A 16,759-nucleotide genomic window follows, 5' to 3' on the forward strand; every position below is an offset into this window, starting at 1 on the left:
TCCAGACAGAACTAGAAAAGTATCCCATTAGAGGCATGACAGAAGTGCTCTGGGGCTGCAAGTCAAGTCAGTTGTGTGTTTGGGTAGGCTGTGGAGAGGCGTTTGAAATGAGCCTGGAGGAGTGAGTGGATTTCCATGTGCTGGAAAGGAGGAAGGACACGTGAGGCTGAGGGAGCAATAGCCTGAGAAAAGGGGCTGCGTGGTGAAAGATGCAGTGAAGTGAACTGGAGACTTGATCAGCTAGTGATAAGAACAGTGTGCTAGTAACAGTGAGGTGAACCCCCTGCTAGGCAATGCGCCAGTATTCTGTAGGCCTAGGTCTGTTTGAGTCTCCTAACCCATACTTTTTTTTCTTAGCGATTTTTGCCTTTCAGTTTTATTTGAGTTCTCTATTAGTGCAATGGGTTGTTGAACTATGTAAAGTCCTCTAGGATTGAAGACAGATGTGGTTCAATTCCAACTTTGTATCTACATAGCTTTGTGTCTTTGGGAAAGTCAGTCTTTCTGAGCCTCACTTTTTTCTTCCATTAAGTTTAGAGTGCTTTTCAGGCCTTATCCCGAGTATTAGGAGACATTTGTGAGAGAGAGAGAGAGAGAGAGAGAGAGAGAGAGAGAGAGAGAGTGTGTGTGTGTGTGTGTGTGTGTGTGTGTGTGATTTAGTATAAAGCATTACCTGTAAGTGTAAGGGGAGAGAGCAGTTAGTGGTGTCCTCATCCTATCTAATAATCCTATCTAACAAAAGGGTAATATGCAAATTGACCATCACTCCAACACACAAGATGGCCGCCCCCATGTGGTCAAAGATGGCTGTCCCCCTGTGGACACAAGATGGCCACCACAAGATGGCCAGAAGGGGAGGGCAGTTGGGAGGGACCAGGCCTGCAAGGGGGGGCAGTTAAGGGCAATCAGGCCTGCAGGGGAGAGCAATTAGGGGTGACTGGGCCAGCAGGGGAGGGCAGTTGGGGGTGACCAGGCCTGCAGGGGAGGGTAGTTAGGGGCAATCAGGCCATCAGGGGAGGGCAGTTGGGAGGGACCAGGCCTTCAGGGGAGGGCAGTTGAGGGGGACCAGGCCTGCAGGAGAGGGCAGTTGCGGGGGGGGGGGGCCATGCCTGCAGGGGAGGGCATTTGGGGGCGATCAGGCCAGCAGGGGAGGGCAGTTAGGGGTGACTGGGCCAACAGGGGAGGGCAGTTGGGGGTGACCAGGCCTGCAGAGGAGGGAAGTTGGGGGGGGGACCAGGCCTGCAGGGGAGGGCAGTTGGGGGGAACCAGGCCTGCAGGGGAGGGAAGTTGGCGGGGACCAGGCCTGCAGGAGAGGGCAGTTGGGGGTGACCAGGCTGGCAGGGGAGGGCAATTAGGGGCAATTGGGCCGGCAGGGGAGCAGTTAGGCATCAGGCTGACAGGTGAGTGGTTAGGGCAGCCGTGGGCAAACTACGGCCCGCGGGCCGGATCTGGCCCGTTTGGCTGTTCTATCCGGCCTGCGGAGCCGAAAGAGCAGAGGGTTCTCTTGCTCTCCCCTCCGTTCCTTTACTTTGAATTTATATTAGTTCACACAAACACTCCATCCATGCTTTTGTTCCGGCCCTCCGGTCCAGTTTAAGAACCCATTGTGGCCCTCGAGTCAAAAAGTTTGCCCACCCCTGGGTTAGGGGGTGATTAGGCTGGCAGGCAGAAGCAGTTAGGGGCAAGCAGGCAGGCAAGAGGTTGGGAGCCAACACTGCTGGATTGTGAGAGAGATGCCCCACTACCCGTTTAGGCCCGATCCCCACTGGGCAGTCGGGCAACCCTCGAGGGGTCTCAGATTGGAGATGGTGCAGGCTGGCCTGAGGAACACCTTCCCCCATGCACAAATTTCATGCACCGGGCCTCTATTATATAATAATAAAAGCATAATATGCAAATTGACCGAATGGCCAAACAGCAGAACGACCGTCCGGATGACCACGCCATGACACACACTGGTGCCAGGACAGCCAAGGCGGGTGCGATGCATTTGAGGGGGGGCGGCCGCCATTGCCCCACGATCACCTCACAGAGGGAAGCCCAGGCCACCAGCCGGTGGGGCGATCAATTGAGGGGGAAGGGGAAGGGTGGCGGTGGACACGGGCAGCTCCAGGCCAAGGCAGGTGTGGGTGGGGGGTGATGCTGGCTGCCAGCAGCTGGGGGAAGCCCAGGTCCTGGGTGCCAGTAGCCGGAGGGAAGCCGGTGCCGGCAGCTGGGGGAAGGAAGGCCTACCCTTCCACGAATTTCATGCATCGGGCCTCTAGTTTATAATAATGAGCTTTCCCAAACTTTGGCAAGTTTGTATCAATGGGAGTTATTTCTGTAAGTATTTTGGTTGCTGTGAAGTGACTAGCATGTGACAACGCTATGACAAGGTGCAGAAACGTCATCTCTTGGGGACTTGGAGCTGGTGGCATTGCAGCAAATTGTGGACTTTAGAATCCCACGGGGCAGGACCACAAAGCCAGGAGGACAGGACTTTCATCACCTCTGGTGGATAAAGGGGAGGGGAGAAGTCGCACACACCTTTGCTATTGCAGCTACTTGACTTGTACTTTCTTCTTTTTATTTTAAGTGGTGGGGTAAAGATCTTTTAATAGGACTGAAGAGATGGACTTAAAGTATGTTTAGGTTTTATTAGCGTTAATTCTAAGGATAGGAATTCTGATTGTGAAAGTAAGACTGTCTAGATGATTTGATTATAGTTGAAGGAGAAATTGGAAAATGAATTTTAAGAATGGCAGCAAAGTGAAATCTGTTTTCTACAGACCCCGAAGGAAGGAGTGTATCCTCCGAGTGGAAGTCCCAGATTGGTAGGTTTTTCTTTTTTTAGCTTCTTGAATGATTTTCTAGCTATTGGCTTGGTTAGTGTTTTCTTTTCATTGCCCTTTCTTCCTCTCCCCTCCCTCCTTTTCTTGCTGCCTTTGCAGAGTGATATTACTTATTATACATTTCAGAAATAAAATTAAAGAATAAAGCTTAAATAACAATTTTATAGAGCTGATTGGGTTGATTCATCACTTTTGAGTGCATTTATATGCTAGGATAGGAGTTTCGTGGTGCCAGGATCTTGGAGAAGGTGGGAAAGCAAATATTCTTAGTCATCTGACATGTTATTTTTTATTTTAGAAGAAAGAAGAGGTATATATGGGGATAGTGTATTTGGTGCCATGAATAAAATAGCAACCCCAACCTTCCTGTTCCTTCATCGGGCTGAGGCACTTACCACTATCACTGTCCAAATGTTAGCTCTACGAAGTAAGGCCTTTCTCTGTTCCATGTACTGAACACCTAATATTTACCTAGGACAATATGTGACTCATAACAGATATTCAGCAAGTATTTGCGGAAGGTAAAGGTGTACTGTCTGTCTCCTCTTTTAGAAAGTAAAACTGCACAAAGACAGGGCTTCATGGCCATTGCTATACTCCCTGCACCTAGAAGTATGTCCAGTGCATAGTAGGTGCTTTAAGAAGTAATTGCAGAAAGAATTTATGAAAATTTATTTGTGTATACTTAATTATATAACTATACTAAGGCTGTTTGTTTAGTCATATGGATGTCCTTTAAAAAGTAGACATTTTTATTCCTCGATACCAACCTTATGCCTGAAGTGTAACTTGTAGTAGAGAGCACAGAAGAAAGGCCACACAGTGTATTGGTTATGAGCTTGAACTCTGCAAGTAAAATGTTCACTCGAACTCTAATCCCAGCTTTGCCATTTACTGGCAGTGTTGCCATGTGAAGTTACTTAATGTCCGCAGGTGTGTTGCCTCCTTTATAAAATATCACAGGGTTGTTATAGATGCGGTTTTAAAATTTGTCAAGGCAAAAATGTGTATGGATATTCCTGCTAACTGAATCATCATAGGCAATAAAGAGTGGAAAAGTCCCTGGTTATGCCCTTAGCCCCAGATGAGGATGGCCCCTTTGATCTGTCCCCAGATGAGCTGGATACTTGTAAGAAGATGAGACCTCAGAGGTAGGATTTTATTTCCTTAGGGAATGATCTTCCTGACTTCTTCCTACTGATCTTCCTATACTCTCGTCAGGGAGTTAGTTCTTTCTCTTTAAAATTGCACACAAAATTTGTTAAGTGAATCTGAGAAACCCTCCCGTATCAGATGACAGCGGCTTTCAGTACAATTGCAGTTAGCACCTCAGGGCAGCGCAGGATGGGGAGGATATGCTGACAGCCGCTGTAGGAAGAACTGCATTGCATGGAGCGTGCAGACTGCAGAAGGTATTTGCAAGGTGAGATTGCACAGCGGTGGAGTGAGTGTGGCTGCAGGAGAGGGTCCCTGCTGGCAGATGTGCAGTTCCGAGTGCACCACAGTGAAACCAAGCCGCACTACTGAACAGTGAAAAAGAGGTATTTGTAAGAATTTGGGGAGAGGGCAGAAAGCACGGTAAAAATTGGATAGTAACCACAGAGTACTCCTAAAACCTCTTGTTCTTCAGAAGATGGAAGAGTTAGAAAAGGAAGAGACAACACAGGAGAGTGGAACCAGTCCATTGTTGTCTGGCTAGATAATAGTATTTAGTACCTCGATGTGCAAGGGCTGGTATTTGATCAAGTGAAATTCTGATATGTATACTGTTGAGTGGTTGCAATGTTTTGTTTAGGGATAGGATACTTATGTATATGTTAATTTTTACTTGCTTATCCCTAATATTGTAAATTACATTAAGTAAATTACATTAAACAGAAATATGTTCTACATTGAGACCTCTAGCAGGGATTGACTGGAAAAAACAACCCACTCAACAGTTCAGACTCCTTGGCCACTGCCTGCCAGGTGGACAAGAGCTGTCCCACCCTGACTGGCATGTTACGCTGTGTGCTCAGCAGGACATAGAGATTGACAGGACAGCGCTTGATGGGAAACCATATAACAAACTGTGTACAATATTAAAATTGCAGTCACTAACCATGTAAGGGCCATATAATTTGTAGAGTATCTATTGCTCTTTAGGTTGGTCCACATTTGTACATTCCCTCACAAGCCAATCCTTAATGAACTTCCGTGCCCGCCTTCTTCCTACTTTTGCTGTCCAGCTTCTGGTGGCCAGTGAATATATGGTATACTAATACTAATCCAACCCAGCAAAAATGTGGACCACAGGGAAATTTCTCCATACAATTATTCATTGCGTCCTAAAATGTGTGGAACATCCATTAATACGAATAATTAGAAGATGGTTTAAGATCCAGTTGAAAGTAGTTCAATACCTCATATTTTTAAAATTGAAATTGACCATTCTTTTCCCTCAGGGTGCAATGGGGCAGAATGTGGCACTTTAAAACCATTGTTTTTCAATTAGAACTTTTCCTTAATATGTAACCAATCAGTGATAGAAAACTAATTATTTTTAAGTTTCAGATAATTGCATATGAGAAAAGAGAAACCAGAAAAAAAATTGATAATTATAACTTAACTAATAATGAAGCATATATTGGGTTTTCAGATGGCTGTTAGGGAATTTATTGCTTTTGAATTGACTCTTCCTTAATGATTTTATCACTGAATGGGCCTCTATGGAGGGACGCACTAGGGAATAATGAGTTAAGCATTATACATAAACAGCCATTGTCATTAGTTTTCTTGTTACATAGGAAGTATATATGAGTATTATTTGTGCTGTTTGTCTTTCTCTTTTTAATTGGTAAGGGTTTTAGAGAGAAAAAAAGCAGAGGAACTAGTCCAGGCAATTCTGACTTGTAACAATTTGACATTTCTTTTTTATAAATTTTCTTTGGAGGGATAGCTTTGATCTCACTCTGTGGTGTAGTAAATATTCTTCCTAAGTTTAAGTTTGTGATATATTTCTTTATTGATAATGTTAACACCTCCCTTTAAATGAATTTCTATAAATTAGTTCATTTGAATTTGGAGAAGCAGGAAGGATATCTTGGCCTGGATAAGCAAGTGTTTTTCTGGGTAAGATACTTTCTGGGTAAGATATGGGAGTGCGTGGTCTAAATCCAGACCGCTCTGTCTCCAGCAGTGTGTGCAGTGTATCAATCACCGTCATTAAAGGACATGGTCAATTTCAGGCTGTCTACTCCTTAATTTACAAGGAAATACTATGCAGTTGCCCCTTTACTTTATTTCCTTTTGCTAGGGTGGAAAATGACATGAGATTTTTTTTTTTTATATTTTATTGATTTTTTTACAGAGAAGAAAGGAGAGGGAGAGAGAGTTAGAAACATTCATGAGAGAGAAACATCGATCAGCTGCCTCCTGCACACCCCCTACTGGGGATGTGCCCGCAACCAAGGTACATGCCCTTGACCAGAATCGAACCTGGGACCCTTGAGTCCGCAGGCCGACGCTCTATCCACTGAGCCAAACCGGTTAGGGCAGTGGTCGGCAAACTCATTAGTCAACAGAGCCAAATATCAACAGTACAACGATTGAAATTTCTTTTGAGAGCCAAATATTTTAAACTTAAACTGTATAGGTAGGTACATTGTTATTAACTTAATTAGGGTACTCCTAAGCTGGCCTTTGCTAAAAACACAAGGGGCCAAAGAGCCGCATGTGGCTCGCGAGCCGCAGTTTGCCGACCAATGGGTTAGGGCGATATGAGATTTTTAATGCCGCATCAAGGCAGTGAAGTAACGTATCCAGAGGCTGTTTCCCTGGAGGATATAAACTCAGAATGTCCACTGACATTTTTAGAGCATTTCAGGAAAACAAGTTAGTCCATGCAAATGATTCGTTCTCCCTTTTTTGCCCACTGAATTGGGATTCACTATCCCAGTTTGCACAAAGAAGCTTCTGTGCAGATCATGAATCTGCACATGACTTTGTGTCATTTTTTTTCTGTTTTTTTCTCAAACTGGACATCCAGTAACAATTGCTTTGCAAAGGAGTCATCTCAAATATTTATGATGTGGTTGTACTGAAGCTGACGTGGTAATATTGCAGATATTACATTTTCATATGAGAGCTGGCCCAGAAAAGTTGCAATTTAAGTGTCAAAAACCAAAACAAACCCAAAAGGCAAAAACATGACAACCTGCATCAGCTGGCTCAGGCCTCCAGAGGAGTATGAACCTCTGGAATGAAGAGTTTGCTCATTTATTGGAAATCTGTGCTTCTAAGGCAAAAGCAGCCTACTTCATTCACTGGTGTGTTTGGTCAGTTTCTGTGCCACTGCCTGCACGCTGGTGCCCTCTTCTGGAATCATAAATGCAGGGCTGAGCAAAATGAAGGTGCTTTAAAAGGTAGGCTGAGGAGACAGAACCTCTGAATGACACTTCTTAAAATTCTTCATTGGCAAAGATTGAATTTTGGTCTCTGTGCTAAACAGAGAGATAGCTATTAGGGATTTTGACCATTAGGTGTTGTTTATGGTTTTCTTTGAAAGGCCCTGAAATCACGTATAAGAAAGATGAAGTCTCTTCTAGAGAAAATGTATTCTTTGTGTGTCAAAAATGGGTTTATTTGGGGCAATTTAAGTCAGTATTAATTTCTACTGGAAGCTAACATTTGTATACAATACAAATAGCAGTTTACATTAAATAAAATACTGTCAAATGTCATTATGTCATGCAAATAACCAAGCAATTTGAATCTTAATGATGTAGGGGATGAAAGTGGATCTAGTGATGGGAGCTGATAGTGTACTGAGCATTTACATGTAACTTCTCACTTAATCTTCACAAAAGCATGGGGCTTGGTCTGTTATCTCCATTTCATAGAAGAGAAAACTAGGGCTCACAGAGAAGAATGAACTTACCCAAAGTCTCACAGATGGTGACTGATGGAACCAATGTTTGAACCTTGGTGGTTTACTTGGATGGAACTTGCTTTTAACATCTTCTAAATTAGTAATTGTTACTCGGCAAATTGAACACTTGCAAGTAGAATCCTATTAATAAATGACAGGAGACCTCCTAATTCTGCTGTAATGCAATCGTGTACAGATGAATGCAGTGCCAGATATTTCTGTGTTGGCACATTTCAAGGTTCCTTGGTCATATGGCACACTACAGCCTCTCACAGGGGATCCTACCCCCCAATGTGGAGTGATGACTATTCCTGTACTGAGTTCCCACAGGTAGGGGATGGTTGCTGTGGCTACCAGACAGCTTGCCTGGACATCCTGTGGACACCCTAAACTTCTCATGTCTTTGAACCAAAGTCATGGCCTTTTCTCCTTCTGTCTCCTGTTCCTCTGCATATGGACACACACACTGTTATACACCCCTTTCTTCCTCTTGTATTCATTATCTTGGTTGGGGCATCACATTCTGCCCAGCTTCTTAAGTCAGAGTTAGCCTCTGCCCTCTCTGTGAACATTACTCAACACACATCCCAAATCACCCATTATGTTCTTTTATATTTTACTTTCTAAATATCTTTCAGAGCAGGCTTTTTCTTTATATTTGCAGGAACTCACTTTCAGTTTAGTTTCTTATCTCTTGACGAGACTGTTTTGAGAACTTTTCTAGGTGATTTCTCGGCCTTCAATTTTGTCTCCCTGCTCTTTTCCTCCATGCTGTAAGCAAAAGTGATCTTCCCCAAATCCAAGTCCAATTCCTTACCTTTCCCCCAGGATAGGCCTAGAGTGCTTCCTCATGGCGTGCAGTGGTGACTCAGAGTCCTGACATCACCTCAGAATCATCTTGGACCTTAAAAAGAAAAGTGCTGAGGCCACTTCAGGCCAGCAGAGTGGGAATTCCCTGGAGTGGGCACATGTCTTGTCTGGAAGGTTCACATATCCTCCTATCAGGCTGTCTACTTGGATATCTAATAGTCATCTAAATGGAACTTCCTTCTCTCAAAACTCCTGCCAACTTTGATCTTCCCCATCTAAGTTGATGGCAACTGTGCCTTTCAATTTCTTCAGACCTCCCATGACCACTTTATATATAAAAAAAGTCACTCACCCCAAAACTGGGAGTTCTGATCTCTTCTTTCTTTGCTCTCTTTTTTTTCCCCCATAGCAATTATCACCTTCTAGCACAGGGGTGGAGGACCTTTTTTTTTTTGCCAAGAGCAATTTGGATATTTATAACATCATTAATGGGCCTTATAAAATTATCAACTTAAAAATTACCCTGCTATATTTGGTCACACATTTAATTAACTCACCCCTAATGCCTTGGCAGGGCCAGACCAAATGATTTCATAGGCCTTATATGGCTTGTGGGCCGGAAGTTCCCTACCCCTGTTCAAGCATATTATATGTTCATTGATTATGTCTGTGGTTTATTTTTAGCTCCCCTCAATAGAAGGGTGTGTATTTTTTTTTTTTTGTCCTTTTGTTTTGTTTACTGAAGTATTCCAAACACCTAAAGCATTGCTTGGCACATGCTAGGGAATTTGTTAATATTTGTTGAATCATACCAGAGAATGACTAGCAATAGTAAAATGAATATAGTAGAGGGTTTAAAGGACTTGAGTGCCGGAGTCCCACTGCCCATGTCCAGCCCTGTGCCTCGGCTTCCATCTGTGAAATGGGTCCACCACTTCGTAAGGTTGAGGGTCAAATGCGACAATCCCTAGGAAACACTTGTCTGGTGGCTGGCACGTCGTTACTTATGTGAGATGCTGTCAGGTGAATGCTAATACTGGAGGTGTTGTAGTTGTTCTGAACCGTTTCTCATCGATGTTTCCTTCAACATTGGATGATGTACATCTCTGCAATGTTGGAGGAATCAACGCCATAGATAATGATAGCCAATAAGATTTCCTTTCTTAGTGACAATTTATGCTTCAAGGTTTTAAGTGTATCTTTCATACCAGGTTAGTTAGACCTCTTCTTGACTTTCATTCCGGCCACAAAAGCTGTGCATTTGACCTAGCTTTCTTGAGTCTGTTGGTCCCAGACTCTGTGTCTGTATCTTCTGCCTGAAGAATGACAATAGGGTCATATTGCTCTCTTTGGTCTTTTTATCCCACTTGCAACTGGGGTCATTTCTTTCCACTCTTGGGGATTCCTCTGAATTGCCTTTGCCATGCTTATACAGGGTGGGGCCAACATAAGTTTATAGTTGTTCATCTGGAAATTAATACAATAATTAACAAATAATCATACAAGAATAAACTGTGTTTAGTGTCTTCCCAACTTTAAACCTACTTTTGTTCCACCCTGTGTATAAAATTGAACAAGGGGGCTGTTTGTTGTTGTTTTATATGTATATGCCAGACCATATTTTATAAATGCAGGAGGAAAAACTTTGACACCTTAGCCTAGTTTATTTATTCTAGTTTTAGTACCACAATTAAATAATTTAAATATTTTTTTTCAAAATTTAAATTCAAAATAAATAGGAAATAATATACTTAGTGCCCTCTGCTGATGTTGGTCTCAAGAATTTTCCCCAGGTTTAGTTATATCGAATTAGAGAAGTTTGTGTTGCATGTCATTGATAGCAGAGCATAGAAGACATGGAGACAGATCATTGCCCAGTTCTTGCATTTTTTGACAGATATTGAATAACTTCTATCTGCTCTTGTGATGTGGATACAAAATGAAATTCAAGGTAGTGGTAGATAAGAGAGTTTCTAAAAGGCAGAGCTATAATAAAAGTATATATCTTGTGCTCTGAAAATGCAGCGGGGGGAGTTAGAGTATGATTCTTAGAAAAGTAGTTATTTCACCTGGACTCGCATGGGATCAGTAAGAATTTGCAGAATTTTGGGTAGCCCAGAATTTGGGGGTGGAGGTAACAAGAGAGGCAAAGGGAACATGTGAAAGGGGTATAAAAGCACAGGTAATATTTCTGTGTGGCCCAAGTGTGAGGACAGTGGTAGGTGACAAATCTAAAAGAGGAGGCATGTGATCACATCTGTGGCGACAGTATGCAGGCTGGGGGGAAAGGCTGAGCATACAGAGAAAAGAGGTCTTCCTTTTGCATGTAGGGAAGAATTGGTGGGTCCTGGGCAAGTGAGAGAAGGTCTTGATAAAACTATAGAGCACTAGTAGGAATAAAAATTTAATCACAGAAGCAAGTCAAAACAAACCTGGAGGTGTGGCGGAAGTGCCTAAAGGGCCTCGGGGGCAGGTGCAGCCTCCTCTGCTCACAAATTGATTGACAGGTGTTGTGACCAGAGGCGCTAGATTCCAGGCACTGTCCCCCAGCTCAGCCCTCAGATGTGCCACCGCCTAGAGCCTGCGTGCTCCATGGGGCGCCCCAGGACCAGGAGCTGGGAGGATCCCGGGGCTCCGGGACAGGGATCCGGGGGTGCCCCTCCTCCCTCGGGATCTGTCCTTCCAGTCCTCGTCTTTCCCCCGGATCTAGTGTTCAGGGAGGAACAAGGCAGCGGACCCTGGCAGCTGCTGACCCTCTGTAACCCCACGGGAACTGCGCTTTGCTTCAAGAGTCCTGTGCACAGCACCTGTGGAATACACAGTAATTGACGCAGAAGGATATGTGAAGCCTCGGTCCTGCATTGACATTGTGATTCGCCACGTGGCCCCCTGTGCCAGCCACTGTGATGTCCAGGACCGTGATGTGCATTGAGCTGTCTGAGGAGGGAGCTGAGGGCTGAGTGTTGGGGCACAAGGACATCACCTCGGTTTTGAGGACCCCAGCCTACCCCCTTGAACTTCAGGGACAGCCTCACCCAACGCCCCACCTGGGCCTCCTTCCTGGACAGCACCACCCACAACCAGACGCCTACCTGAGAAATCCCACCCACAGCTGGCCACCAGCTCCTTCCTCCTGTTCTTGCTGACCGGCATAGTCCCGGTGGCCTTCCTGCAGCTCCCACTCCAGGATGAACTCGGTAGCCAGCTGCCCCAAATCCTGCATGTCTCCCTGGGACAAAAGTTGGTGGCGACCTACAACTTGGGCCTCCTTACCCATGGTCTTTCTCCGGACCTGAGTCCCCTGCCCAACCTCCATCCCCTCCCTGGCAGGGATGTGGACATGGGACAGCCACTGTGATGCTCATACCTTGCCTGGACTCCTACTCCCTTCTTCTTCCTGCCACCCCCCCCCCCACCCCTGACAAAAAAATACCCAGGGATTTGTATTCATTTTCCAAGTTGAATAAAATAAATTTGCAAAATTAAACTGAAAAAAGAAAACGCACAAAAAAATAAAACACAAACGTGGGAGGTAGCGTGATTGTGGAAAGCACTACCAATTCACAGTCAGAGAACACCATTATTGGAATTCTTCAAATAAAGCCGAGGAGAACAAGCATTTCAGGAGATATAGTCCACTTAAATCTGAATTTCTAGATAAGTAAGGAATAATATTTTAGTGTTCAGTATGCCCATGCAATATTTGAAATATACTGAAAATTATTTTTTTGTTTATCTGAAATTCAAATCTAGGTGAGTGTCCTATTATTTTTATTTGAAAAATATGGTAATCCTAGTTTGATAAAAATAAAAAAATTAAAGGTCATGAAAGGCTTGGTGGTCAGACTCAATGATCTGATTATTTTTTTTAGTGTTACCACGTTTGTTGGGAGGTGTGAGGTACAAGCGTTTGATAGAACACAGGGAGAATCTTTTGGGAAATGTTTTCTACATTTAAGTCATTTAAGTCATTTAAGTAGGGATTTCACCTTATGAGATTAAGAAGAAAAATGGAACTATAGAAAAGGGGAAATTCAAACCATTGAAAGCATCTAATAGTCAACAGGCTAGATGGGGACAGTGTTTTGTGTATTCCAGGAAACAAAATGGGTGTCATTCTCTGGGAGAGGGACCATCCACTCTGCTTGATCAAATGTGAACAAGGCCGGGCTGCCATTGTTGTTTATGTTCTTCATATACAGTGGCCCCTGTGTTCTGGCTCCTGTTTTTACTGAGGCTCTGAAAGCATTACAAAAGCCCCAACAATAAACACTCTGCTGAGAATGTGAGGTCATAGTAATGTGACCTCACAGGGAGCCAGTTCTTTGGAATCCCTAGAAGACCAGCAGACGCTGGAGTTGTGGGCGAATGGATATTGGGAAGGGGCTGAGCAGAGGAAGTATGGCCCATGCGCACCCTGGGCTCCATGATGAGCTTCTCTTGGTGTCTGTCTTATTGCTGGTGAGTTTGTCTTGCCATCTTTTCGCAAACATTCGGATTTAAAAGAGCAGTCTCTGTTCCCATTCAAATAATCTGGTAAATTGTGAAATGGGACAGAATGAAGCCATCTAGGAATGGAGGTATTTAACCTCACTTTATTCTTAATTTTCTTTTTTTACTAAAATCCAGAGACATCTGATGCCTACAGATTTTAATATTACCTCCTGGTGAATGTGAGGAAAATGAGAAATAGACTGGACTGGGAAAGCTGGTAGAAAGAGGAGGCAAATGTGAGGAATGAGAAACATGAACAATAGGAATAATTTTGGCTACTACATTTAAAAAATATGCTCATTAGGATAAGTATCTTGTATTTAAACAAAATCTTTGCAGTATGATGTATAAACTACATGTTTGCCTGGAGTGATTAAGTATATGCCATGAATTTGCCCTGAGAAGTGAACAATAGTACCAGTTTAACTGAGAAGAAAATCCTTTCTTTGACATTTTCCTCCAACATGAAAGCTAATCTATAAAGTAAGAGAAGGCATGGGAACACAATTCCAGGGATATTTTTATTTATTTATAAAAATTACTTGATTTGAACTAAAATCATTCTTGGAATAAATATTTTACATTTCACCACTTATGTGAGAAAATACAAAGTTGTCTTTAAAAGAAATTTCTTCTATGAGTTTGTTTATTATAGGTTTGCCATATATAATAATTAAATATTCAATTTCCGATAAGATAAATTTCACAGAACTGGCTGGGTAATGTCAATTCTCTAAAGGAAGGTTTAAAATGAAAAAAATATTTAAATGTATTTGCATGAAGGTTTCACCATGGTGAAGCAATTTATTGTCATTTGTAGGTATTTCTGCTGGAAACTTGTTTAAGGAGGTTATCAGGCATTCTTGTTCTCCTGGATCAGCTCTAGTTTGTGTCTGTTGTCCTGGAATAGACTGCATTTTCACATTTGACTTTGACTTTAAGAAAATGAAGTAATACCATGAATAGTTGCAGTAAAATAAGTCAACATGGGTTTGATAAACCCTCACCTTGTATTTTCAGCTTCTCCGAAGTCTCTTCTGGAAGGTGTGATTGGCCTGTGCATAGAACAGAATTTTCCTGTAGTTGATTGAGTCTCAGAGACAGTGTGGGATAACCTTTCTTTTTTCCTTTCCTGATAGTCCCCTTCAGGACAGCAAGTAGCTGGGAAAGTGAGCTTGGGGAGGGGCTGCTGGGGACAGTTAACTCCCTCAGGTCTGGCAGGGGTGGGGGAAGTCAGGGACTTTGCCCCTAGGAGCTACTTGGTGTATCAGCTGGTTGTGCAGTAGCCCAACTACATTTCAGTGGTAGTGAAGCTGCCAGGCTAACACTTAGTTGGTGGATTAGTGGAAAATGGGAAATTATAATTTAGATAGAATAGGTGACAAAATAGAGATTGAGCAGTTTTTAAAATACTCATCTTTGCTAATGTGATTTTTGTATTTATTACATGATGTAAATTTACAGTGAATTTTTAATGCTTATTTTACTTGTAATAATTACAATTACATATTGAATGATTGATTGGTCATCCCTGTTCCCTCTTCAGATTGTCCTGTTTTAGACAATAAATGGTTATTATACTTACTATTTAGACCAAGTTAAAGAAGTATGGGATAGGGCAAGGACACATAAACTAGCCAGCCGTGGGCAAACTACGGCCCACGGGCCGGATCCGGCCCGCGGAGCCAAAAGAGTGGAGGGTTCTCTTGCTCTCCCCTCTGCTCCTTCACCAGCAGCAGTGTTAACATGGCAACGTCGGGAAACACGGCCGCAGCTCCTTCTTCTGAGTGGGCAGATTTATATCCGCCCATTCAGTAAAAGGAACAACCTCTCAATCTTCCAGAGGCTCCTTGTAATGCCCGCGGACGCGTCTCCCGACATCACCCTGGGAATGCGTAGACACGTTATCGTGGTGATGTAGGGAGACACGCCCCTGGAGAGCACAGTATCAGAGCTTTTCTGAGGTAAGATTAAGAGCTCTACTCAAACACAATTTTTTCCTGTTCCCACATTCTGTACATTACAATGACTTGTTAATAAAACAACAAAGACTTTCAGCTTTTAGGGCTTGTATCCACTGTAGTTTTTTTTCCCACTGCGGACGCACGCAGCAGGGAAAAAGACACACAGAGGACATGTCACACTAGCCATGCTGCGGCTGCATTGTTTTTGCTGATACGGATGCGGTATCAGTAACGCTACCGTGGCCACTAACCGCGTGTGTTAGCGGCAAAACAAATGCATTTTGCGCTGCGTTTGCTTCTCCCCCTTGCGCCTGTAAAAATGTGTGCTACAGGGCATTTGTGTTAACATGCACCACTGCACATTAGCATCATCGCAAACATGATGGAAACCTGTGTACCCTGCATTAACCCTAGCTGTGCTGCATTGCAGTACTGCACCACACTGCATCGGCAGCACGGCTAGTGTGAACGAACCCTAATTCAGTGGGTTGAACAAAAAGATTGTATAGAAATGTGATGAACTAAAGATTTTATTACAAAATCGCTTAATTTCAGGATTTCAGAAGTAATTGGACAAATGAAAAACTGAAAATCAAATGTTCATATCTAATACTTGGATGAAACCCTTTCCTGGTAATGACAGCCTGAAGTCTTGTACTTATGGACATCACCAGATGCTGGGTTTTCTCCTTTGTAATGCTCTGCCAGGCTGTCACAGTAGGGGTATATATATAAATATCCTGCCATTTCCAGCTTTTAATAAGAAAAACTGTTGCAATGGGCATTTAAAAGTGGCACTTGGTTGTTTTTATAGAGTCCAGTGGATGCAATCTGTCACTGATAATGGGCTCTTTCACACTATGTGCACTGCGGCTGTTTTTTTGCCAGTAACGAAAGTGCTAGTGGTAACTACTGGTTACCCATGTTTTGCACTGCCCTAGCACCTCCCATACAAGTGTGTCTGGAAGACACAGCAATGTGCAGCTATGTGTGTGACCATAAACAAAGGGCCTGTGTGAAAGATACACAGGTTTCCTATGGAGGAAAGGGGTTGTTCTCTATGGTCAGGGTGTGCCTCTGTCCCATGTCTGAACTTTTTCAGATGATTTTGTTATATATATATTTTTTAGAAGACCAAAAATGTTACAGTAGAGCAAAATTAATCACTTGTTTTTATACTTTACTGTCTTATTTTAGTAAAGAATTTAATAAGAGAACGGTACTGTTGGTTTTAGCCCAATATTAAACATGAGTGGACCAAAGAAAAGGAAAGTGGACAGTGAATGCCGAGTGTTTAAGAGGGAGTGGACAACAAAATATTTTTTCACAGAAGTCCAATCAATGCCCGTATGTCTGATATGCCAGGAAACACTTGCAGTCTTCAAAGAGTACAATCTCAGCTGTCACTTTGCCACAAAGCATGGCAACTATGCTAGCAAGCAGTCACCTTAAGAACGGGAGGCTACTGCACAGAGGTTGATGGCTAAATTACAGGCTCAGCAAAATGTCTTTCACAGACAAACTGCAATTCAAGAGACAACTACCAAAGCAAGTTTTATGCTATCATTCAAATTAGCAAAAGCTAGCAAACCTCTCTCTGAAGGCCGAGTTTTTGAAAGAATGTATGATAGAGACAGCAGGTCTCTTGTGTCCAGAGAGCAAAGGCAAGTTTGAAAAACTCAGCTTATCGCGCAGGACAGTGACTCGTTGAGTGGAACTGATTGATGAAGACTTGGCCAGCAAGTTAAATA

At 43.2% G+C, this 16,759-nt stretch overlaps 1 protein-coding gene and 1 pseudogene across 12 annotated transcripts in view; both read left to right on the forward strand.

The window, feature by feature from the left end:
• Positions 1 to 11,846, forward strand: part of LOC308243258 (motile sperm domain-containing protein 3-like) — a 40,388-nt pseudogene extending 28,542 nt beyond the window's left edge. Inside the window, exon 2 of the transcript in view lies at positions 11,101 to 11,846. The product of the transcript in view is annotated as a motile sperm domain-containing protein 3-like (transcript). The remainder of the gene's footprint in view (positions 1 to 11,100) is intronic.
• The window catches only part of PSD3 (pleckstrin and Sec7 domain containing 3), a 532,096-nt gene that overhangs the window by 299,166 nt on the left and 216,171 nt on the right, over positions 1 to 16,759 (forward strand). The window contains exon 1 of one of the 11 annotated variants that reach the window (XM_080660413.1): positions 4,223 to 4,372. The exons of 8 other annotated variants lie outside the window; for them this stretch is intronic. Coding sequence is in view for 1 of the 3 variants with exons in the window: in XM_080660418.1 (XP_080516544.1) it covers positions 12,959 to 13,011 (53 nt within the window). In the remaining 2 variants the exon portion in view is untranslated. Of the gene's footprint in view, positions 1 to 4,222; positions 4,373 to 12,882; positions 13,012 to 16,759 lie in introns of those variants that run through there. 2 more of the 11 variants (XM_080660420.1, XM_080660418.1) reach the window with 2 other exon arrangements.

This window comes from Plecotus auritus, assembly GCF_963455305.1.
Source record: "Plecotus auritus genome assembly, chromosome: 3".
NCBI classification, from domain to species: domain Eukaryota; kingdom Metazoa; phylum Chordata; class Mammalia; order Chiroptera; family Vespertilionidae; genus Plecotus; species Plecotus auritus.